Below are 25868 nucleotides of genomic sequence, written 5' to 3' on the forward strand. Positions count from 1 at the left end.
CTATGTAGAACTTGGCTAGTGTCCCCCTCTTCTGAAGGGAAGGCTCTCTGAGCTAGAGGCTGCAGGACACCCAAGAAAGATCGGGATACAAATACATCCCAGGCTCTGCACTTCCTTTTCAATGCCCTACAGCAGTGCCCTGCACTCGTGCAGCAGGGCTGGCTCCCCACCCAAGGCTGGATGCCTTAGCACCAGAAATCCATCGCACAGCAGAGCCCTCACCACTGCAGCCGAGTGTCTTTCAGTTGGGCTGGAAATGACTCTAGTTCACAGAATCATAGATCGTCCTGAGATGGAAGGGACCCACAAGGACCATCAAGTCCAACTCCTGATGCAGTTGCAATACAGCCCTGCGGCTCCTTACTCCATGAAGGCCCCATGCTGGCCAGGCCGGGGGCACAGGAAGGGGACAGCTGGGCGCATTGTGGGGTTGAGCGGGAGCTTGGGCTGAGGCAGGAGACAGGCAGGCTGAAAGGGGCCATGGATCAGAGCCTGGCACTGGCACAGGGCACTGTGGGGATGATACCAAGAATGCCAAGAAATCCACTCTCCAAGCCTACTTTTGGAGTTTTAGAAAGCAAGCATCCTTTAATCAGGGCTGGGCAACACAAGCGAGCCATCTCCATCAATCATGTGCAAAGAGACAAGAGTTCATTCCAGAATATATCTCCATTTTACAGGCATATATATAAATTTTCCCAGAAATGTTATGCATATTCAATTACTTTGCAATCACTAATTTTAATGTTATTATGAACTTCACAACAGTCATATCTCTTGGTAATTTGGAGCTTCAGAGCCACCTCTGCCTGACCTCACATTGAGATGGGGAAAGGCTACAAACAGAGGTGATGGGACAACGAGGAATGGCCTCAAGCTGTGCCAGCGGAGGTTCGGGCTGGATATCAGGAAAAAAATTTTCAGAGAAAGGGTCACTGGGCACTGGCAGAGGCTGCCCAGGGCGATGGTGGAGTCACCATCCCTGGAGGTATTCAAAAGACGGGTAGAAGAGATGCTCAGGGACATGGTTCAGAAGCTGGGAGGAATGGTTGGACTTGATCATCTAAGAGGTCTTTTCCAACCTAGTGAGTCTATAATTCTATGATGACAGACGACACATCTGTTCAGCACAGATCATGCTTGAAACAAAACTGAACAGTGTCTGGAAAAACACTATTTGAAAAAAACATGCTATCAAAGAAAAGGCTATGAGGGACATTCTGTCCAACTTTCAAAGACTGCAGTTATTTTTATGAACTTTAGCTTAAATCAAAATATTCCACTTTCTTTACGAGCAACTACTTCGAGGCCAAGGTGGATGGGCCTTGGGCAGCCTGATCTAGTGGGATGTCCCTGCACTTCGCAGGGGGTTGGAACGAGATGATCTTTTAAGGTCCCTTCCAACCCAAACCGCTCTATGGTTCTATCAGGAAGGGGTAGTGCAGGCGCTGCCGAGCAGAGCACTGTGGGAACCATGGTTGCCACCGGCTCGCCACACGCCGCGGGGCGCGGACGGAAGGAGGAGAGGCCCCGCTGACACGCAGTCTCGGGCAACAGGCGCGGGGAGACGGCTCCTGCACCGCGGAAGAGCGGGTGCGCATGCGCAATGCGGCGGGGCCGGAAATGGAGCCCCGGCCCCGCGGGGGAGTGAATGCGCATGCGCGGAGCCGGAAGCGGAGCCGAAGCCCTGAGGAGGCCTGACCCCGCCCCGCCCTGGGAAGTGTCCGCATGCGTATTACGGCGGGGGCGGGGCTGGAAGCGGAGCGGAAGCTCCAGGGAAGTGATGGCCTCCGGGTGCCTCGGGGGAGGGGGAGGTGACTGCATGCGCATGCGCAGAGAAGCGGGGGCAGGGAGGCGAGGTCGGCCCCTCCCCACGGAAGGAATCTGCGTAGGCGCGGCGCAGACCGGAAGTTGTCCGGTTGCCGCGGTAACGGCGTCGTCCCCGCGGAGCGGGAGCGGGCCGGGAGCCGGCAGGTTCCCTGCCCCGGCCCGTCCGCTCGGCGGCCCATGCCGCGGAGAGCGCTGCGCTGCGTTCTGCAGCTGGACCTCCGCTCGGTGAGTGCCCGACGCTGAAAGGGAAGCCGCCGTTTGTCCCTTCCGGCGCCGCTTCCCCCTGTTAACCAGCTTTCTCAGCCCAGAGGGAGGCTGCTCCGGGCCCTGTTGCCTAGCGAAAGGCAGCCCTCGGAGCTCCAGCTCCTGTGTGCCCGTCCTGCGGCAGCCGCTCCCTCGGCACCTGTGTCGGTGTCAGCAGCAGCCTTACTCCTTCGCAGCTCCCTCTTCCCGGTGGAAAAGGCCTTTTTTTTTTTTTTTTTCAGAGATGGTGATCCTTGGGAATCTGTATGGTGTGGGAAAAGCACTCTTCTAAAAACAGAGCAAAAGACATCCCGGGAAACAGCAGGTTGTGTGTGGGATACGCACCCCCATGAGCAATGGGGTCCCTGTGAGGGGCAGGGGTGCCCCTGGGCAGCTCCAAAGGACCCAGTGCTGCATGGGGAGCTGAGGTCAGGAGGTCTGAAAATGGGAAGACGTAATGTTTGTCACGTTAAGACAGTTCCTTGTGGTTTTTTTGCAAACTTTTCTGCTTATATGCCAGTTGGGAGTAAGAGTGCGTGTCATTCTTCTGTTAACTTTTAAGAAGGAGTTGTACCCTGTCAGTTTTGAGTTGTTGGCTTCTTAGGCCCTGGTCACTGTAATCCAGAGGTTTGGCCTCCTTATGGAGGAAGTGCTGCCTGAATACTTGCTGCTGAAAGGAAAACCCAAGGTGCTATCCAAAACATTCCAGTGCAGATCTGGAAAACACATGCTGGGAGATGAATATGGTATTCCTGATTATTTAACCACTTATGTTCTCAAATTGGTGTAGGTGTTCTGAGAGAGGTGTGAATTTGTGCACATGTATGGTCAGGGTTTCACCCTAACGATGTTGTCCTGCTCTCCCAACAGCTGGTGTTTGTCTTCATAATGCAAAGGCCAATGTGGTTCCTGGAAAGGAGTAAATATCTCTTCATTTTCTGTTGCTGCTGCTACGAGCTGTTCCTGTCCCAGGAAGGGGTACAGGAAACGTGGTTCCCTGGGGTCAGAGTTCTTCAGTTGTGTTCCTTTTTTATTCACCCTGCTCTGGAGGCTACAAGTAACAATGGAAAGGGACAGAACATGAAATCTACAACACAGATTTTGAATGGCCCTTTCAGCGCATGTGGGTCATTCAGTTATATCCCTGCAATGCAGGATAATTTCTCTCACATATCCCTATTAAAAATCGGTGCATTTAGACTCTGGAGCCTGCTTTGGCGTTTTACTCCTCTGATGGTTTGAAAACTTTGCAGCCTAAATTCCCTCTGGCTAGCTGATGCCCTGCTTTTACCCAAATGTCAACACTGGCCTTTCACTTAAATATGTTTTTTTCTTCCTTGGTGTTTGCACTCTTGATGTATTTTTTTGGCAGCAGTTCTGTCACTTCACAATTCGCCTTTGTCAGCTAAACAGGCCTGATTCTTTTGGTTGTATTCTGTGTGATAGGCTCACCAGTCTTCTACTCATCTTAGGGATGGGTACTGCTCTTCTGCTTTGAATTTGCATTGATTAGGATTGGAATTGAGTTCAGCATTCCAGAAGGGGTCTCGCTGTTGCCTTAGGTGATGTCAGTGAAGAACGTTCATCCTGTATGTCTTAATAGTAGTCTCTTTACAGCCGCGCTGCACTTATGCTGTCATTTATTAACACAGTCATCATCTTCCCCCTCAGACAGCTTTGAAGGTTAGCCTCCCTAGTGAAAGCAAAAGCTGTTGTTAATACACAGTAGGTGCATCTTGTCTCTGTTACTGTGGTCCTGCAAACAGATTTTTCTGTATCTTCTTGTTGGCTTCTGACGATTTCTGGATTTTAATTGGAAAAATAATCATGAGATGTCTTGTTTCAGGATCATTAAAAATAATAAAAGGCATAGATCCCAGGGTATATAGAGGAATGTTTTTAATAGTAACCCTCAGCTTGATACCTCCCAGTTTTGCATATTATTGATGCTGTGCCACCTTAGGACTTCCATACTACCTCCCATCTTCTGCATCATAAGTAATAATTTCTTATATAGCACCATATGTGTGTCAGGTTTTGCTTGATTGATTGTTTTTAAGAAACATGCACTGCTGGGATTTTTTCTAGTCATGTTTTCCTTTGCATCTTTATTCTTTACTTTTGCATATTTAAATATTCTGATTGATGGGGTTATAATTTTCTAGATCTCTTTTTATGCCTCACAGGGGCCTTCCATTTGTTATTTTTCAGCAGATGATGCTATCCTTGTTTTCATAACGCACTTATATATCCAGCAAGAAAACCTACATTCTTTCAGAACCTAGGCTGAATGTGATTCAGCTTTCTTGTGGCTCCTTGGTTCCAGCCTAAGGCATTTTGGGTAACTTCTGTTTCCATCATTTCATTCTTTAGGTTGGTTTTTATTTTTCTCCTGAGTTGTGTCACTAAAACTAAGGCAAAATATTCAGTTGTGTTGGGACGTAGTTTTGCTAGTTTTCATATCTTGGTTGATTTGTACTACATCCACTTGCTTTGTCCTTCTTTATTTTTCACTAAAGCCTTGTCCAGATCTCTAATTCCTTTTCCTGTTGTTTTACAGTGCTCTGCGTACTTCTCAATCCTCTTTGAAACCTATCCACTCATGTTAGAAATTCTGGCCGCTTTGGTTTTCCCTTGCTTCGGGATACAGATAGATTTTGCTCCTTTTTACCTAATGAAATTCCAAAATCTTTTCCAGAGTCCAACAGCTCTTTAGTTTATCTCACTGCTAATTTTCTTCATTTCTGAAAGACTGCTCTTCTAAAATGGAAAACCTTGGTGAAAGACCATACTTGGTTTATCCTGCTATTAATTGAAATAGAATAATTCATGATTGCTCAGACTGAGATTTCATCATTATTTGGACTTTTTGAGACTAATTTGGGTACCTACCTCTGCTGCGGGCATTTAGATTGCTCCTGTAGCAACAGAATGAAATTCACGTTATTCTTCATGTCATTGTTACATGGAGAATTCACAAATGCAGCAGTAAAGGTAAGTAAAACTTTAGGCACCAAGATGAATTAATAGCATCGTGGATTGCAGTCAGGTGAGGAGACTAAAATGGCATGTATTCACATTGAGAAGATGACTTTTACAACTCTATGTCTGAAATGCTTTTCTGCCCTTCATAGGGAGCTCTTCTTGTTTTGATAGAAATAGGCAATTAAAGGGATGTTTTTCAAGGCCTGCATCTTCCATTGATTACATTTGCAGGTACTGTTTTAGGACAGAGCGTAACAAACAAATAGTATAGGAGGCGGTGGATGAGTAGAGTTCTGTTCCTTTCCATGAGATTAATTCGGTGATTTCTTTATGGCTACTTGTGATGTCCTGACACTGGGCTGGTACAAGTTTTCCATCCTTCTGGGAACTGCAGGAAAGAAATCCACTGTCCTAGGCATTTATCATAATTCTCTTAGTTGGTTGGAAGACCAGTTAATTTTAGCATTGATATCCCTTTTCCGTAGCTGATCCACAGGTAATACTACTGTGGTGTTTAAATGGTCCCTCATCCTGCCTGAACAGTTAGATAAGAGCTTTGTCTCCTAAGTATAATGCAGCTCCATGCATCACGTATTACAAAATATATTTAATGAACTGCAGACACACGTGTCTTCATTTTTGGAGCTGGTTTCAAGTCAGTGAACAAGCAAATTTGATCTTCCTGACCAGGTGCTGCATTGTGCAATTTATCTCAAGGGCAGTAGAACTACAAGTTTCCACATCTGCTACCTTGCCCCACATGCTGATTTGTAAGAGTTCATTTTCTTTTACAGGATAGCCAGAGTAAGTGGTTCTTGTTCGCAGTTTTGCCCCATCCTCTGTCTTCAAACATCTCACTTTTCATCTCAATAAATAAGTGACTATTGGTTGCCTTCTCTAAGGTGAAAGGCATAAAACCCCAGCTAAAAATCATTGCAATTCTACAAAAATGACAATATGAAAAGTGAGAACTAAGCTAATCTGACTTGTAGTATGTAGTTTCGGGCATCTTGCCTTGTATGAATGAAATCTGTCTCTCTCACTTACTCCTATTTACACTTGCAACTGCGCGAGTGTCATACAAGCTGTTTAATGCTTGACAGTCTGTTTCAATTCAGATATCTATTCTTCTAGCACTTTTCTTGCATATTTGAAGCCCTCATCTACATGGAGAGGACACCCTTTTTTTTTTTTTTTCCTCTTTGGATATTCATGAGTGAAAGCACTTTTTTTAGCTTATACTGCATCTATAATGATCTATCACACATTGGTTTCTGTTATTTCTTTCACCCCAGGCTGTTTTTCTGCTGTTTATATAGTTTTCTTTTAAATCCAGTTAGGATTTCTCAAGTAAAACATTCATTTGGGAGTAGAAGACTGTAACTAAAGCACTTATTTTAATTCCTGTCACTCTCCTTTGTCTTTCTACCTGGCAATTGAAAGTCTGAACACTTTCTCCAGGAACCTTATGTTGGAAGAGACAACCTTGTATTTATTATACTGCGATAAAAAGTGAGCAGTAGAACTGAAGTGAAAGGTGACAATTCTCTGTCTGGGTAATAGAATAAAACTGCATGGCTTGGAGAAAACAGCAAATGGTTTTGCAATGAGTTGTGTACATCCTTGCAGTGAAAACACAAGTAAAAATGCCTGATGTTCATCAGAGCTATAAAAACATACCAACATCGTCTTACCTAAAGAATAATAATTGCCCAGAGGAAGCTGAGAGATTAGTGGCACTATCTGGCAGCCTAGTGAGGAACCTTCCTTGTCTTGAATACCTTCTAAGGTGGCCAAACTGCTCGGATAAAATTTTTTGTGCTGTTTGTCTGATTTCAACAGAGCAACAATTGCTTTTTCTCAATTACATATTAGAAGGCAAAATTAATATATTATTTGCAAATAAACTTGCCCTTTTTGGTGGCTGGACAGAGTATGGTGATCTAAGAGTGCATATGTACTAGCTTCATTCTTTCTTTAAGCTAGGCTAAAATTTGGATGGGTGTGGTTCTGTCTTGGCATCTCGTAGACTTCATTCTACATGACTCTTCACATAGAACCTGATGTGATCGTTGATAATTAACTCTTATGTAAAGTCAGTGCATGCCTTTAAGTGTATTAACCTGGAACTGGGATACTAGGTTTCAGTTTTGGTTGAAGACAATGGTTTATGTTTACTTTACAGTATGAAGAATTTGGTCCTGGTTATTTTAAAATGGTGACTATTTTTCCTGGTCAGTTTGTACAAACAGAATTGCTTTAGAAAAGAAAACTTTTCACTGTAGTCTGTTATAACCTGACTTTTAGAAATCAACCATTTCAGCACTGACCATTTCATTTTTATCTTGAAAACAGCTGTTACTGCTATAACTAAAGTTCAGTTTGTTTAATTGAGTGTGTTACTATTACAGATAACTTGCCCTGGAGTGCTGCTGAAAGACAAAGAGGAACTCTATCTCAGTGTCTCTGTACTCGGGCAGTACAAAAAAACTCAATGTGTCCCTGCAGCATTTCCACTCTTTTTTCAAGAAAAACTAGTATTTGAAAAGGTAAGATAATGTTAAGAGCTATTACAAGCCAAATAAAACCTATCCCAAACTCCACAAAAACTCACTAAAAAGCCTCTCAAGACAAGTAATCGCATTGAGGACAGCATCATGTTATGATTCCTGCTTTTCTTTGACACAAAGAAGGTGTGTGCCTATGTTATCCAAAGGATGACTCAAGAACTATGTGCACTGAAGATTATAGTGTATGGTGGAACTTCTTAGGTGTTTGTTCATTCTTTTGCGCACTATCCTTTTTCAGTGTCTGTTTTCCTGACTTGGAAGGAACTGAATATTTTTGTTCTAAAAATTATGGCAAGGTGAAGGACGAAGACTGTACAATATAGGAGAGCCAACTTAAATTAGTAGAGAGATAGCATAGCAGCTCGAGCCTTTTTGGTGACGCCTCTCTCCCTCTGAGATCCTTTTTTCATGGTTTGTCACCAGAATTCCCGGGTTGGTACTCTGGCATTGTAATTTATAGTTGTTTATCACATATTCTGAGTCCCTACTAGCGTCATTATTAGTACCACAGGGATAATGAAACGCAGTCTCTTACAGATATGATCTGGCTTCTTGACTACCTATGAATAATAATACTTTGCCCTTTCTACTTCTTTTCCTTTAAGCATCCCTCAGCACTTTGAAAAGTAGACCGAGTAAACACCAATGACGCTCTAATGATGTGGTAAGATACAAATAGTGATAATTTCACCAGATATGGAAGAGTAAAATAGCCCATAGTTCTTTAAAGGCAAGCATACCACAGGCAGTTTAAGGGAAATGTACCGAATATTGTTCTCATTGTGATTTAGGGGAACTCCAAGACACCAGGATCTATGTGCTTACAAAAGAGGTGAACAAGAAAGCTGAGAATAATATTTGTCTTCCTAAAATAACTGTTGAATAGGTCTAGATACTTGTGGAGCAAGTGCTTGGGGTTTTTTTTTTAGTGTTTGGTACCAGAAAAGTGATCTACACCACTCTGCTGAGACTTTTGTACAGAATAAGGGGGAAGACTGTTACCTACTGAATACCCAGTGCAACGTCCTACCTTATTCCTTGTCATCCATTCACATGGGATTCAGGTTAGAAAAAACCCTGAATGGTACTCTTTACATTGATAATCACTTCCAGGAAAATTGAGCTTAAAGCATTACTAGTATAGAGAAGACCATATTTTTTGTCTATCGGAATTGTAGTACATTCAGCAATTTATCTTGCTCTTTTGAAGTTTTCTGAGACAATACTTACCTCTACGTGTTCAACTCTTCACAATACCTCCTAATTTTAATATGGAAAGGTAACCTGTAATAACTAGAAAGCAAATGACAAGAACTTCTGGATTTCAATTAATTTGATTGTGTGCCAAATGATAATTTTGAGTTTCTTTTCTTTTTTCTGTGAGGACAGGACTCTTGGCAACCATCTGAAGCAAGAAAAAATATTTGTTTTCCACCCCTCACTCCTTTTCTCCCAGAGGTCCATCTGATGACTTTGACTGTGACATTATTATTATTATGTATTAATTTCTTTTCCAGGCATTTACTGATACAGTCGACCCTGGAGACCTTGTGAAGTTACTGGAATGTAGGTTCCATCTTCTGTGTTTACTCTGTTGTATGTATTACTGTCATGGATGTATGGGCTCTAAAGACTTTTTGGAGGTTTAAAGTATGTGAAAATTTTTCTGTCAGGAATCTGTTCTCTGAAAAGATAGTCAGTAACCATTCTAGTAATTCATACACTAAGTCTAGTAGGACCCTAGCAGTAGGGGGTTTTCAGAACAGAAGATTTCTTTTCCATGCAGACAGATTTTTACTGTCTTTAGTGAATAGTAACTTACCCAAAATACTGTTATCTAACAAAATGCCTCTAGAAATGTACACTAACTGCTTCAGAACAGGAAAAGAGTAAAACGTCAGAATGAATGGAAAATCTACCTGGTTAGCCGGATAGGTAATGGATTCTTTTACCTGATCATTTATTTGATTAATTTTCAAATAATATAAGCATAAACCTTTGATTTTGGTAAAATTATTCTTCTAATTTTTTAAGAAAATTATATGTCTTGCCACACATGGAGCTTAACGAATTGTAGTGAGACAACACTGACCCTTAACTCAAGCTCCAGGAATATAGTCTCTCGTACTAGGAGTTATCTTAAAAAATGACGAATCTTGCATTGTCTCCTTTAAAAGAAGGAAAAGCTTGGCAGCAGACAGAATTTACCAAGTTCTAAGTCAGATGGTTTTTGACTAGGAGAATTACTTTCCACTTTAGTCTATTTTAACTCATGAGAAAACTTTTTTCCTTTCTAGCTGACACAACAGTACTTGAACTAATACAGCTCATTCCTCCAGGTATTGTATCAGTCCCTTCATAAATTATGCAGTTTAAAAGGTGAATTTCCATAAGGACATTGCCCGTTACAGCACAATCAATTCTTCCAACACACAAACAACGTAGAAAGCTCTTCAACAAATAGTCCTCTGAAAATAAAATGTTAGTAGATCAAGAGGATCTCATTCTTGAAAGAGAATAATAACTGAATATCGAAATGTACCGTACTCAGGCTTAGGAAAGTGATAATATTTTAAAAATGGAAAATAAACTGAAATCATCCAGTGCACTTTTATTAACTGCATCAAAATTCACTTGCAAAGGGGCTGCCTGTGGAATTTCAGAGTGGATAATCTTGTTCTCAGACTGACACTTTTTTTCTTTCCATTTTAATGGTCACCATTGGGAAAACTCTTATCCTCACTATAAGTATTACAGGTCTCATGGGATATGTGAAGATAATAAATAGCGATTTGTCATACTTCTGTTATTGGTTTGTGTAATTATAAAATCTATTTTAATGAAATTCAAGTATTCCCATGAATAATGTAAATCTGCATTTTATTGGAAATAAAGTCAAGTTTTAAAGAAGACTCGTTTGGAAACTGTGGTATTAAAAGCACTCTCTGTCACTTGTCTTTAGTGCTTTCAAGGAAAGTATTGCTTCTCTCGGGTGGCCCACCAGACTGTTTACTTGAAGAAATGTACTGAAAGTGGATTTTTGTTGTGAAAGGGTAAAATATCTCTGATAAGGCATTTAATTTCAGAGGTCAGTGACAGAGCCTAGCATAGACTGACAAGATGACTGCAGTAGCACATTTTAAGTTTTTATTATGATATTTTCTTTAGGGCAAAACCTTGAATGTATATTTTAGAAGTAGCAAATGAAGATAGTGAGAAAAACTTGAGATAGTAATTTTAATGTTGCTTGTATTTCTTTTTTACTACTGTGCCTACCGTTACTACTGTTATTACTATTCTGTTATATGGAATGATACAATTTTTCATAAGGGATTGACTGCTGTTAAATAAATACTAGTTTGTTCTGTGGCACGGAAGGGAAAGAAAGAGGAAAACTAGTGAAGAATTGCCTGGAGAAAACTTCTCATATGTCTCTTACAGAAGACTCTGTTAACTGTTGTATAGGTTTTTTACAACAGCAAAACATACTTTCAGAGTAGATTCTGTACATTTCTGCTGATGATTTAACTTCAGGAGGTTATTTTGTAGTGTGATACAAATTTTAGAGCCAGGCTGTTAATTTGTAAAGAACAAAGTTATTTTAGTTTCAATTTGGTCTTGTGTGTGGCATTTGTACTAGATGGGTTTGTCTATTTTCCAGTTAAAGTATATATTTTCTCTTTTAGAAGGAAAAATTCTAGCTACATATGAAGAAAATACAAGAGATTTCCTGTTCCCTGACCCTAAGCTTACCCGTGGGCACCATGGTTTAGATCGTGAGATTTTAATGAAGAGGTCCCCTTCTTTTACAGTGAGTGAATATCTGTGGATTTTATTTATCATACAGTGTGTTTCACTGAAGAAACCCCTTGAACTACTTCAAATGAAAAGCGATTACTTCTGACAGATTTTGCCATTTCAGTTGCTAAATGTACAAATCCACAAGTTGAACTTCAGTGAAGGTATACTCTTTTCTTCAAAATGCTTTAAGAAATTAGTTTATGTGAAAAAGTTAGTTTCCGCTAGGTTTGTAATGTGGCATCAGGATGTGTCTTCCATTCAGTTTAATCTGTGGTGCGGGTGCAGGAGAAAAAGGAGATATAATATCAACTTCGTGGTTCTAAACAGATAAACCTTGTAACCTCCTCCCCTTCGGGCTCTCTTTGTAGCATTCATTTCAGACCTTGGTACTGTTTAGGACAATGACAGTCTGTGCAAATGTATAGTGCTGTACCACCTGACCTGCGGGCCTCGCTGAGATGAAAGATCGACACTAAAATAGCAAGAAACTGAAATGTAGCTTAGCACTGCACGATTGTTTTTCAGTTCCAGTGCCTGTTCCTTAAGGCCATTCACGCTTATTTAGTAACTTGCCTTTTCTACAGTTTCAAAAAAGCATGATAAATGACAGCTAATTGGCAGCAAAAGTGTAATGGATTAATGTTAATTTTCTGGAGATAAGGGTTCAAGTACTTAGTAAATGAAAATGAATTTCTCTCACAGTGCCTTTTCAAAGAGTTTGACTATTGAATCTTAGGTGTCAGTGGAATAATTTGAGGAAGACACTTTGAAGATGATGGTGGTAATGTGACTGATGTGGCGTTTGTTTTGTTTGTCTTGTTTTGGTTACGTTTTACTAGTGGAGTAGCAGGACATTTGGATTGGGAAGACAGGGACTCAGTTGCCCTGTCTATTGTGATTGGGTTCAAATCACATGACAGGAGGGGAACCTGAATTAAAGGTCATTGGTATCTCTTAGTTGGTATAATATTTTCCCTGCAAGGGCAACCTGGACATTGTCCAGTCACTTGCAATTAGAAGTACTAATTTGGTGTCTAATGCTGTGTTACATTTGAATGAATTAAAGCTGTGATGATGTGATACATAATGCATGGCTCTGCAACAGCTTAAACTATCCATGCAAAAGCAGCCGTCCTTTTTTGGGCCATAGCATCTCTTTGATATGGCTTATCGTAATCGTGTTAGTGGTGGCCCAGGAGAGGAGGTGGGACTCTTTTGCCTTCATACTACTTACGGAATAGGTACATTTCTAGTATTGAGAAACAGTAGATAGTGAGAGACTAATAAATGAGGTGGTATTAGCAAAATGGTTTCAGATTTTTTTGTAATTGCAATATAATGAACCTTTTTAGAACCAGATACAGTAGAGAAGTTTGAGTGTGGGTTTTTTTTTCTGTTGGACTGAGTTCTTTAATACAAAAATTATGTATTTTCCAATAAAGAGAAGGTGCCATAATTTGTGAGCTGTGGGAAGAGGTGATCAAAGTCAGTTTGATGTGTAGCTGAATGATGACACTGTAGTAGCTTTAAGAAGTTGACTGATGTAAGATAGAAATATATTTCCGTGTCCTTGGGAACTGTATAAATGAAATTCTTCTTTGCCCTGGAACGAGGACTGCAGAAGCATCTGTTGCTCCATTCTGTCTCCATTGTCAAAAGAACAAGTTTATGAAAGGGTTTTGGCATAGTGAGGAATGATAAAAAAGCTGTGCTTGATGGAATTGAGGGGATGCTCCCCATAAGAACTTGTGGTTCCTCTCGTGTGACAAATGGGATGGCTGTGAGGATTTTTACTTCCAGTAGAAATGCAGTCTCAAATGCCTCCATCTTCTAGCGTTTCCTGAGCTTTACTGGCAATTGTCTCCTAGCTCTTGTCAGCAGCAAGTCCTGAATGTGTATGCTAAGCAAAAGGGAAAGTGTTAAACAAGGTCGTGAGAACGCTCACATTATTTTGGTGCTGGTCAAGCCATGTTCTTCCAACGTGAAAAGTTATTTGTAGCTAGCTGAGATGTTGAGTATTTTTGACTGACATCTGTGCTTCAGTGGCGCTTTGATTCCCAATAAATTTGTCTTTTATTAGAAAAATAAAGGTAGCAACAGCAGCGTTACGGTTGTGGAGTTCAGATAGGCAATGACAAGCAGTGTCTGATTAACACTGTTAATCTGCCAGTTGGAAGGAATCCCACGTTGAGAGGATCAGAACTCTTCCAGAAATCTGGCACTTGGCTGATAATGTCTCTGGCTAAATGTCTTATGAGGCTTACAAACACAATACGCATACAAGACGTGCCTCCAGTTATCTCTCCTGGTCCAGTGTTGCCCAGCTGAGCCTTTCTGGCTCTTCTGTATTTCTCTGCAACTCTTGCCTTTCAGAATGTGTTTAAGCCCTGACTGGTGGTGACTTATTACAGATGTTCTTATCTGCATTCCCCAACCTCATGCAGTATTTGCCACGTTAAGTTTCTTTTTAGTTATACTCTCTTCCATTAGCATACCAATGCAAGACTTCTTATTAGATTCATATATACTTTTTTAAGCTACAGACTTGTCTTCGTGCTCCTTACAGTCAAAAAGCACATATTAGTCTTGTTTTCCAACTCGAGTTCTTACAAATACAAGCCACCTTTACATTTTCTCTGTGGTGAAATTAATATGTCCATATCACATCTGTTTAAGGACTGGTACAGAAAGAATGAAAAGCCTGTTCAGGGCTGTAGACACTTCTAAGCTGGAAGCAGAGGAATAGATCCCAAAAGCTTTCTGGCTGGATTTTCATTTGCAGGTGTGTTTGGGGCTGTACAGCAGTTTTTACATAATAGTAGATTGAATATCCTTCATCAATCCCTAGTTTGAGAACTGCAGGTAGCAGAAAAACTCCTCCGATTTGCTTTTAGCCTGTAAGTTAATTTTGACATATCCATGCCTGTGTATGTGACTGCCATCCCATACTCCCTCTCTACAAACCATTTATCTGAAAAAAATACGGGTTTATGTGATTTTTTTTTTTTTTTAGCTATAAGCATTTAACTGTTCTGTAATCATTCTCAGTCGCTGTAAAAGCGGTAGGTGAACTGCTGTTGCTTTTTATAGAAGGCTTAGTTATCCTGATGTCTCTTTTTTAAATTGTTGATAGCACTTGACAATCCATTAGTAATAAAAATGAATTGATTAAGGATGGTCAGCTTTAAAATCTCTTTTTATATGCCATAAATTGACTTGATTGAATCCTGGACTCTGTTAATTGCTATGACTGAGTTTTCTTGGCATTTTTGTCATTTCATTTCCATAATCTAGCCTGAGGCTAGATCATACTCCCTTATGGGAAATCAGTTTGTTTAGGCAGGTGGTAGAGAATGGTTTGGTTCAGCAGTAGATTTCACTCATGAAGTTCCTGCTAATTCTTAAGAATGTGGGGCAGAGTCAAAAACACACCAGCAACTTTTCATTTCTCAGTGATTTTGTGTGTTCATGTGCACAAAAGCCCATGCACACAGATGCCTCTGGATGTGCAGCAAACTTTGTCCGTGTGAAAGAAGAGAGGGTAGAAAATTGTAAGGATTGATTCTCTTTGCTTCTCCAGAGCTGTGTAAGATGCACATAGCTGATTCCCGTTATAGAATATACGAGCTTTAGTTCTCTTATGTCTTTTAATATTGCAGTTTTGGGAAATAAAGATTGTGCATCATGGTCTGTGCCATTTACACTGTAAATATTTTATATGTTGGCTGTTTCTATCTAAAGTATAGGAAGTAGGGTTGTTAAACATGATGTTTCTAGACATGGCTGAAGTAAAAGAATGAGTTGAACAGGAACTGATAGCCATGTAAAGACGGAAGGACCTACTGGCCATTACTACATGTGTGCTGGTTGACCAGGAGGACCCCACTGACTCCAAACTGAGACTAGGGCTGCCTCTTGCCAACCACATGTGTAAGAGAGGATTGAGAGGAAGCAGAACATGGTTATAGAACATGGGAAGCAATCCACAGAAATCAGACTTGGCTCTAGTGGTTACAGAATAAAGAGGATTCTAAATCATTCTGGTACAAATTAATAGTTAGTGGCATTGTAATTGACTGATTTTCAAAATATTTTTACAAGAAAAAAGGTTGCACAATTGAGGCTTTATAAATAAGTTTCTGAAGTTGGCACTAATGAAACTTCTAGAGCATGACTGGAATTTTTATTGATACTATATAGCATGGCATGAAAAATCCTTAAAAGTGCTTTTGACAAAGATATGTATTGAAATAAAAGTCAGACCTTAATTGTTGTACAGAAGCAATATAATCATCTGTAATTGAATTGTCAGAAATGCAAATGTTAGCATCTTGACATTTACCATTGCTGTTCTGTCTTTTCTAATTATCTTTATTAAAGGCTGAAATTAACAAAGGAAATGGCTGAAAATTAGGAATGGTTTGTTACATTAGGTGACATTTACTTCTTTGATACCCTTTATCTTGAATTGGAGCTTGATGTTCAATTATTGTCTCTCTTCTAGGGAATTGCACCAAAATTGAGATTTTCTACGAGCTCCCTTATTGCAGAAAGTCTGTTAAGCTCAGGAAGGAGTCACATACAGGTTAGCGTAATTTAATTGTTTGCAATTTAATTTCTAGATTTAATATTGATAGCCTTGCTTCCAATTTTTGCATATGCTGCTCACTTCGAACTTTTCTCGTTCTTTTGTTTTGGTTAAAGCAGTTGTCATGGGTGCTTGACAACTTGATTAAAAATTTAATAAAGTATAAGTAAAGAGTGGGTTTAGTGCATGACAGTAAACACCGAGAGTTCCTTGAATCTGAAACAATTAAAAGCTGCTATGTTCTATGATCGACTGAAGTGTCAATCCCTGGTAAATTTGTAGATGGAAATCACACAATCATAGAATTGTTTAGGTTGGCAAAGGCCCTTAAGATCATTGAGTCCAACCGTAAACCTAACACTGCCAAGTCCACCACTAAACCACGTCCCTAAGTGCCCCAGCTATACTTTTAAATACCTCCAGGGATGATGATTCCACTTTCCTGGGCAGCCTTTTATAAATTTTAGCTACCAAATCCATATTTCAGATGTCAAGTGCCAGTTTTACCAATAAAGAGCTGCTTTGCCTCTTCTTTTGCAAAACTATTCACATGATTTGAGAGGATCTTTAGAAGATGATCTTTAAGTGTTTGGAGAGGAGGGAATGATTTTTTTTTTATAGCTTCTTGATTACTATTTCTTTAAACAGTTATAAATTCACCATGATGCAAGAAAATATAAATATCCGGGAATATATTTGCACTTCTTGTGAGGCTTTGGGCAACTCTAAATGGATGTCATTTAAACTATTAAACAGGCTTCTGTTTTAATTTATGTATTTTATTTTAAAAGGATGAGAATTTTAAATGGTTAAAAAAATTTAAACAATGAAAAAATGCTTCAAATCTGTGTATGTCCTATTCATGTAAAGTTTGTGTTACGTTAAGTTGTGACAAAACTCAGTTTAATTTTTTACAGTCTCTGTACACTAACTGTGGGAAAGCTAATTGGGTAAGTATGAGACACTTAACATCTAAGATGTAGTAATGTGTGTTTTAACCCCTTCTTGGTTTCAGAGAAAATGGTTAATACGTTGTTGGTTTTTAAATTGCTGTTTGATTGTAGTTTTGTGAGGGAACTTGAGCTGACATGGCACTTCTCTTACAATTATTAGTCTCCTGATTGCATTATTTTCAGTGATCTTTATTCTGCATGCGGTAAAACCAGATAATTTCTCTTTTTCACTTTAGGGTGATTTGAATTGGGTACATCACTCAACACCGAATGGAAAATTGCAAACAAAGTTACCAAAGAAAAATACTTATTCATCTGAGAAAAGTAGGCACAGCTTAGCAACAAAGAACTACGAGCAGCCTACAATAGCTTCTAAATCACGTTCTCCATCTCCATACACAAAAAGACGAATGTGTGAACTATCAGAAGATGCCAGGCAACGACTGGCCCATTTAAACCTTGGTCCTTATGAATTCAGAAGAGAAACCAATAAACCTCCGTTTGTAGTTAGACGGGTTTGTATTCTCTCATAAGTGCTTCCAGTTTAAGCTGAGATCAAATATTGTTCTTTCGCTAAATGCTGCTCCAAAATTTCATTCAGCTCTTAGTTTAGATGAATAATTTCTCTCACCTTAACAATCTGTCACATAGTGATTGAAACGTAAAATTATCTAAAATAAAATTTCTTTTATCTGTGTTAGTAACAGACAAAGATCAAATTCTTTCATGAATATCTTGGTTAAACTCTCTAAGGCCCCATTTCTTTTCTTCCAACGCACTAGACAGGATAATAGGTGTATAAATTCAGCTTGGAAGTAATTGATATTACTATTAAAAATTCCAGATAAGACTTTAAAGAGAGTGTCTAGTCACATTATGAACGCTTACACTTACTCTCTTTCAACTTTTTTTATGTTGTTATCCCATGATCTTTGAAATATTTCCTTTGCGCAGAACTGCATCTATAACACTTTGACTTACAGTTCATAACCAGCCTGACTTTAGCACCTGCATAAGGACTTTTTGCTAACTGTATGTGAAAAAGTGTTCTAAAATTAGGTACTTCTTTAAACAAACTCTATTTAAGGGCTTTAATACAAAGGGACCAGATTTCCCAGACTCTTGCGGGATCATATTCTTTTCCCTCTCCTCCCACCTCTTACTTTTTGTTATGATTGCAACAGTCCTTTATTTTTAGAATATCATTTTGAATGTGTATGGGCAGAACTGGAATTGTTCTGATTCTGTGCTATGACATTATGATTTGTCTACAGTTGTGGACACTTTTCACAGCCATCAAGATAATTTACTGTTTAATTAGTTTGCTTCTTGCTTTATGTAATTTTTTTCTAGTTTATATACAAAGTAATTAATAATATCCTGTCAAGTTTAAAAGTTCTTTTCCAAGTTTTATTCTATGTATAGGTACGTTTTAGAAATTCAGATTAGCCTTAATAAGCCATTAATCATTCATCAGCCTACTGTTTATTCCTCTCTCTCTCTCTCTCAGATATTTTTCTTTTAACTCCTTTTAATCAATTATTCTGTGTTTTGATCTATAGGTGAAGTTCACAGTTTAATTATAGCATCTTTAAACACTGGTTATTGATTTTGATTGCTTGGTTATGTTTATACAAAAAAGAAAAAAGCTTATCACTTAACGTACCATTCCCTGACTGTTGTGGCCTTTCTAGATTGAGAATGCTCCTTTCAGAGCACCTTTACTGCTGAGGACTCTCTTGGCCTAGAGATTTTGTCTTTCATGAAGATTAAAATTAGATTATGTTAAATGTAACTTTTTTAATTAGGAAGAGATTCAGATCTCTCTTGGTGAGATCTGAACTGTTTGGAATAAATATGAGATGCCATTTAAAAATAACTGCAAACGTTATAGGTGAAGGAGAAACTATCTGTGTTTTTTTTTTCTTTGAACAGTATGATATTCAGAGTTTTCTAGACCCTTCCAGCACTATTTTTGTTTGTTAATGTGTACACAGTTATGTTAATAGTGCATATAACATGAACATTGTTGTGAAAGTAGTTTTAAACAGTATTTAAGTAAGAATAAAAATATTTCAGAAATTACTGGATGTCTGAAAAAAAATCTAAATTGATACATCTGGCATTGACAATTTTAACAGTATTTTTGCTTCAGGTTGAACAACCAAGTCCTATTATCAAACTCCAAACCTGGTGTCCCACACAGAAGAGTACTACGGAAGCCTGGACCAAGGTAGACAATGGTCAGTATTTTCTACTATTTGTATCTCATCAATACTTTTGTTTTCTGCAGTAGTTTAGTAAGGTTATTTTGTTTTGGAGGGGTTGTTTTGGTTTTTATTTATTAAAAAAAGTCAGTCGATAATGGGGAAAGATCTGTTCTTTCTTCCTGGGAATAGGAAGAATACCATATAAGCTGCTGCTGCAAAAGGTAGTTTTGATTACTTCTTTACCTCCTGAAACTTGGAACAGAGTTCTAAATGATATTAAGGTAGGAGTGAAAAACACTGAAGCCCAGGCAGGTGCTCTGTTTCAGTTCTCTTGCTCTGATGAGTTGGATAGTGGAGCAAATCTGCACCACATTCTGTGGGTGTGTTGATCAGGCTTGGAGTAGTGATCATTTTGAAGTTCAAGGGCTCTGTTGCTTCAAAAATGAGTAATGTTTATTTTAGCAGTATTTGTGAGGAGTAGATCAGTGGCTTACCATTATTAATGAGCACCCAGAATATGCTCCAATATCTGCTGTGGCATTCATCAATACCAGTGAGAATTATTAGAAATTGAGGGAACAGAAATATAAGGAAATGCCCTAAAACTTGCTTTTCTTGCAGGTGTCTGGCAATATGAGGACTTTAGTGAGTCTCATCAGTATCTGTTTGTTGTGTGTACTGTGCCTCATTGCGCCTCCTCACTAATTATAAATTGTTACATAGCAAATCATTATGAACCTGTTATTTTACGTTTGTTCTTTGTAGTGGCACTGGGTGCAGGATTTTAAAGGTTTCACGTTCCCTTTGCAGTCATACCAATCTTTAGTAACAGGATAATGTAACAGACCTGTTATCATCTGATACCATTGCATACTTAGGAAATGAAGTGGTGGTTTCTGGCCAGTGGTTAGGAGATCAAAATCTACCTCGCTGTTAATATCTAGAGGATAGACTAGACACCTGCTGGTGTCTTGAACCTTAACTAAAACTTCTGAAAAAATCAGATTCCTAGGATTAGAAATCTTAATGCTGACAGTAGAGTTTAGTCCTTTTTTTTGCTTTCATGAAGTTAGCTGGTAGAAGGGTGTCTTTACATTGCTGTACAACATAGAAGCACCTCCTTGGGCCTCGGTCACAGCATGAGAGTTATTCAGTACAGCCTGATATAACCGATCAAGAAGCCAGACATAATATAATGTCAGTCCCTCAGACATGAGGTGTTTATTGACACTGGTGAAATATCCTGCCTATATGGACCTTATATAGTTTCCCAACATATGTTTCCATGAGCTTCATACTCATATTTGTAGGTCAGTGGTGAGGGAAGGAATAAAGAAGTGAGAGAACGAGGGAGAAATGGTCATTGAGAAGCTTGTTCAGAGAGGACTAGTAAGGTAGCATAACGTACATGAGAATTTTTGGGAATGGTAGAGCCTGATTTTATATTGATTTAGGCAAGTAATACCTTAAGAAATGTATGATTTCTGTCTATGCAGAAGAGATGCATACGCTGATTCATCATCATAAACATTGTATTCCATTAAATGTTTTCAGCTAAAGAAAGTTATTTTCTGAAATATTCTGAGGAGACTGCTCAGAATTTCATAATAATAATAACAATAATAATAATAAAAAGAAGAAGAATATTGCTTTAGTATTGCTTGGGAGGAGAGATAAGCTATTTTGTTAAAGATTTCATAAAATTTAGGACATTCCAATTTTCTTTTGAATTCCTTCAAGGATACACCTTTTTTCTTTCTCTAGATCCTTCTCTTCTCGGAAGCTACAGACCCAAGAAAGCCAAAGTGAGTACTTTGAAGTGCTATTGTTACAGCTGGATTGTTTGGGAAGCCCCGAGTGAGGAGGATTGTCCTGTTTCAGTGTTTCTGAGCCTTCATCTCCTGTAATATCAAAAGCAGGAAAAGGGACATATTAAATCTTATCTAATAGTTTTGGCCTGATGACAGATTATTTACAAATACATGTGTGAAACTTAACGCTCTATAAGTTACTCATGCCTGTAGGTTCAGAACTTGCTTCTCCTTGGCATTAAGGCCTGTGATGACTGTAAAAGAGCCTTTAAAGGCAGTCAGCATTTACCTTCCTGGCCCTTCTGAGGGCACGCATCATTCTGGAATTGAATGCAGACATGGCACTGGTACAACTAGAAGCCACTGTTCCGTTACTTTTCACATCCTTGCCTTTTCAGATTTTAGCTGCTTTGTATGCTAAGTGGTTCTGAAGATTGATGTCAGGGTTCCTTTGGGTTTTGATGTTTTTTTTTTATTCTTTCCACCCCAATGTAATTGTTGTTGCCTGTGTTGCTGAAATACTGTAGAAAATGTGGTTTTAGGTATTTAATTATATATGCCATCTTAGATTTCCTAATGGCTGGGAAAACTCACGGTGACAGGGAGGAGGAAGGAAGGGGAATTAAAAGGATAAACCTTGATATATATTAAGCACACTTTTGTCTGATTCTCAATTTTTGTTACCAAGAATTGCAGTCTTGTATACCATATGTATACCATATTGTGCCACTTCTGGATTGTTCCATGGCTGTAAATGAAAAACTGTAAAGAAAATAGAGAATTTCTACTAAATATGTCACTGGGGGGTAGGTTTGTTTTTGTTTTTAATGATGGCTTTTTTAAGGGCATATGATCCTCCCCAATGCGAAAGTAGATTTTAGAAGCAGTTGTTGTTTGGAGAATTCAGAGAGCTGAGCTACAGGTTAATTCATCATGTTCTTGGTGCCTCTAATTACTTGTGATTCTTACACAGTCAGAGCTGAAGAGAATGTATCTTTCTCTTGCCAGAAATACAATATAGCTTTGTTTAAGAGGAGCTGTTTCCCAAAGCTGAGGAAAAAAACCTGCAGCTTGGAAAGAGCTAATTAATATAACCTGATTATTGTTGGCCTAGGTTTGTTGTGGATTTTTTTCTTTCAGCTGTAGGTAACAGCTTCTGTAAAAGTCCCCATTCCAGGTAAAGCAGGGTAACCAAGGGAGACATTTTAGTGGTATGTTTCAGCTTAAGAGGAACTATGAAAGGAGCAACTTAAATGAGGAGCAATTTAGTGAGAAGTGAGTAGAGGATGAATAGATGGGCCTGAGTTTTCCCTTGAGGAACAGCGAGTCATGAAAAAAATGAGGTCAAAGAACAAGAGTTCCCAGTCTGAGGAGAGGTCTGAGGGTCGTGGTGTTTAGACTCTCAGGCATCATTCTCAATCTGTGAGATTCCCGGGAGGTGTAGGTCTTTAAAGTGTGAAGTCAGAAAACGTGCTAAAAGGCCTGTTACACTAGGCTTTGCCATGAGATGGGGTGTTGGATGCCAACGGAGTCCTCTGACATTCATTGATTTAATTTAAATCAGGGCTCTTTCTATGAAATGAGGGTCTTTGTTCTTTCCTAAGCAGGCATATTCCTGCATACATTGTGCAAGCTTTAACCTTCTGGTTTGAAAAATAAAAACATGAAAACCTCATTTTATGTTTTTTATATTTATTTTGTGTTCTTCATATTTATAATATATTTTAGGAAGGTTTGGTCAATTCTTTTACAGGCAAAATCTACTCATGGAAAAGGCTTTGACAGTTCTCATGTATGCTGTGAAGATATGATCTTAGACCCATCCAACAGACAGTCGCATTCTGCTGATCCACTAGAGCATTTAACACCTCCAGCATTTCCGAAGCATTCTCCAAGTTCTGTGCTTAACCGATCTTCTCTCAGGGAAAGGTAATGACTTGGTTTTGTTTGTGAAATTCTGGAATCATTAACATAAGCAGAAGATAACGGTAGTTGCATGACTGTAGTTTGCGCGTTTGGAGGTGTGCAGGCTGATGAGATTGAAAAGTCTTCCCCAGCAACTATGTTGTTGTTTGGCTTTTCCTTAGGTGCTGTGTTTGCCATCACTTCTCTGCTTAATAAATACAATCCTAATAACACGGCAGTGGAAAGGATCTTAGAAATAGCTGTTGCTAACCTTCTCTGAAACAAGGAAGCCCCAGACTTCAGGCTGTCAATGTCCCTCTACAACAAAGTGTACTGAAATAAATAAAATGTCACTGTTTCAGGGTGGATTAGAATCCTTGGAATGTAAATATAGATACATGTCAAGTAGTATTTATGGGAGGTACTTGAAAACCTTTTTTCCTTCTGACTTTTTCAGTCTAGTGTTTGTAAGCACATACTTGTGGCTATGCTGTAGTCAGATGCGTGACTAGTGTACCTAACATCCTTGGGCTAGCTCTGATTTAGTCACTGTATTTTCTAATCTTTCTGCTTTATAAGTCATCCTCAGATTTTTTTCTATTTGAGTTGAAGTGTGTGCCTCTGCATCAATTGTGTATGTGTGTATTAATTGCTATATTTAAATTAGTTTTCTTAGTAGTCTCCACTGACCCCAATGGACTTGGAGTGGAGACAGTTTCTAATATTCCTTAGTTCAGTACATTTTAGTCCTTGGGTTAATATTTTGGGCAAGCCTCACAGCTTCAGTGTCTCATGAGGGTGAGATGAAAGAAATGTCAAAAAGTGATAGATTTTTTTTTTACATGCTGAAGTCCTCTAGTCATTCAATTCCCTACCTCCTGCTGAGGACAACACGTGCATGGTGTGCGATGCTTCTACTGTACATTGAGTTTAGTAAGTTACTAGATGGCTTTCCAGGAGCAGAAAACCTATATACAAAGCTGGGATTGAATAAGCTAATAAATAAAATAATTGTGAGAAGCTGAGGATTCAACTGATGTCCTGTCCTAAATGCTGAAGTGTTTACTGAGATCCTGCCTGGAGATGTACTTTGGTGGCTAGTTCACACTCATTTCAGGTTGTTTAATCCTTGTTGTCATTGGTACTTCTGTTAGTCAATGTTTGTGCGTGCCTTTCATAGCCTATACACAGCCCAGTGCTTTTTTTTGAAGATAGAAAAGTTATCCCAGTTTTTTTTCTTTGAAAGAAAAATGACAGGTGGGGATTGAATTTTTAATACTTACGAAGATCAAGTTGGTGTTTTAACATCTTCCTCTGCTTGAAAACCTGCTTGTTTGTTGTTCTGTGTAATAGTACTTCTTCAGAACTGTTACACAGAGATTAGGATGTATCTGGGGTTTGGAGGAGGTTTCTTTGTCGCCTTGTCTACCTCCCCACTCTCTCCTGACATCATTTGTGTTGCAATAATGTGACATGAGTTACCCATGTCTGGGGAAAAGATATGGTGACTTTTTTATCCTTTTTTTCAGCTGGACTCCTTTGGGGGGAGGCTGTAAATTTTAAAATGCGTTATTTCTAAAGCTGACAGGGCCCTTTATATTGATAGCAGGAAAGTCTTGTATGTTTTGAGCTGCTGTTACATGCATAGTAATTTAGTCATCTGCCAGTTAATCTTGAAAATGTCTGAATGTTCTTGTTTTTTCTCTTTATGAACCCCTCTCCAGAAGAGGTTTGTGAAATTAGCTTTTTTTTTCCTGTTAGAACAAGTATTTTCTACTGTTTAGAGATGTAACATCTCTTTCTGTTAAAGATGTAGGCATTTACTAATGTCATCAGAAAAAAAAAAAGAGAAGGTAAAGGACATAGTCTAAAAAAATTTATCTCTATTTCATGCTGCTGGGATACCAATGGCTTTAGCTGGCTGTGTACTGAGAGTTGGAATGACAAACATCGATCAGAGGTCAGTGTTTGGAAATGCATGCAAACACTCTTCAGGTCATAGAAATGCAGAGAAAATCAGTACTGCTGAAAGTACACCAGTGTTAGTGTATTTGCAAGGATAGAGAGCCTTATCTCACAGTATTTGGTGTTTATTTCCTCAATTTTATTTTGAATTACAAAGACAAAGAGCTTAGCATATCCAGGTTATTTTTTTTTATGCTGGTCAACCCACAGTCAATATGGAACTTGACTCCCCACCTTGACCTTTAGTTCCTTTTTTCCCTTTTTAAAAAAAAAAAAAAAGTAGAGTGAAGTGAATGTCTGCCTTCTTGAGAGCAGAGCACTGCTGAATAGTTGTTATGCCACTGCAATACTTTTCAGTGTTACAGAAATTGGGGTCTTGCATAAGGTCCTCTGAGCCCTTTTGTATCCTTTCTAGCAGTTTCCAGTCCCTTTTTGTGAGCCTGCTAGAGAGACTACAAATCAATCCTCTCCCTTTTTCCACTGGGTCTGAGCCAGAAGCAGAACTGTAAATAGATTTACTGCAGAACAAGGCAGCAATGTTCTGAGTATTTATTTTTCATACTTTATTTTACATTTTTCATTATTTAGGTCATCTAAGGAAAGCATTTGTTGGTGTATGGGTCAGATACTCTTCTGTAATATTCCTCTATTGTTTTACTACCATCTTTTTATGTTATCTTTTTCTAAGCACTAGGGAAATACCCACATGAAGTTAGCTTTCACTAATGATAGCTGTAATGATTCTAATAGATAAATACTAGTGAAAGACTTAGATCCTACATGAAGTCCTTGCAAATTCCAGTTATCAGAAGCTGTGATAAAGCTTTGATGAAGTCATGTTGAAATGGCACCCCAAGATCTTGGGTACTAGTTTTGTTGCATAGGAAACTCCAGACCACAGGTTGTTACTCAAATATTTTAGAGAGTAGTATGCATCCTAAGACAGGGTTTACTTCTGTGAGACTGTGTTTAAGTTCTGAAAACTTTCTACTACAAAGTGGAACACT

The 25868-nt window shown here is 39.0% G+C and overlaps 1 protein-coding gene across 3 annotated transcripts in view; it reads left to right on the forward strand.

Moving 5' to 3' along the window:
• The first annotated feature begins 1864 nt into the window (after window positions 1-1864).
• The window catches only part of SPATA6 (spermatogenesis associated 6), a 43764-nt gene continuing 19760 nt past the window's right edge, over window positions 1865-25868 (forward strand). For 2 of the 3 annotated variants that reach the window (XM_054073053.1, XM_054073052.1), the window contains exons 1-11: window positions 1865-2055; window positions 7470-7607; window positions 9146-9194; window positions 9926-9967; window positions 11315-11439; window positions 15934-16014; window positions 17207-17485; window positions 19126-19213; window positions 20945-20985; window positions 22745-22920; window positions 24814-24856. In XM_054073053.1, the coding sequence (XP_053929028.1) occupies window positions 2008-2055; window positions 7470-7607; window positions 9146-9194; window positions 9926-9967; window positions 11315-11439; window positions 15934-16014; window positions 17207-17485; window positions 19126-19213; window positions 20945-20985; window positions 22745-22920; window positions 24814-24856 (1110 nt within the window). In that variant the 5' untranslated portion in view covers window positions 1865-2007. The remainder of the gene's footprint in view (window positions 2056-7469; window positions 7608-9145; window positions 9195-9925; window positions 9968-11314; window positions 11440-15933; window positions 16015-17206; window positions 17486-19125; window positions 19214-20944; window positions 20986-22744; window positions 22921-24813; window positions 24857-25868) is intronic. The other variant, XM_054073051.1, reaches the window with a different exon arrangement.

This window comes from Cuculus canorus, chromosome 8 (assembly GCF_017976375.1).
Source record: "Cuculus canorus isolate bCucCan1 chromosome 8, bCucCan1.pri, whole genome shotgun sequence".
NCBI lineage: Eukaryota > Metazoa > Chordata > Aves > Cuculiformes > Cuculidae > Cuculus > Cuculus canorus.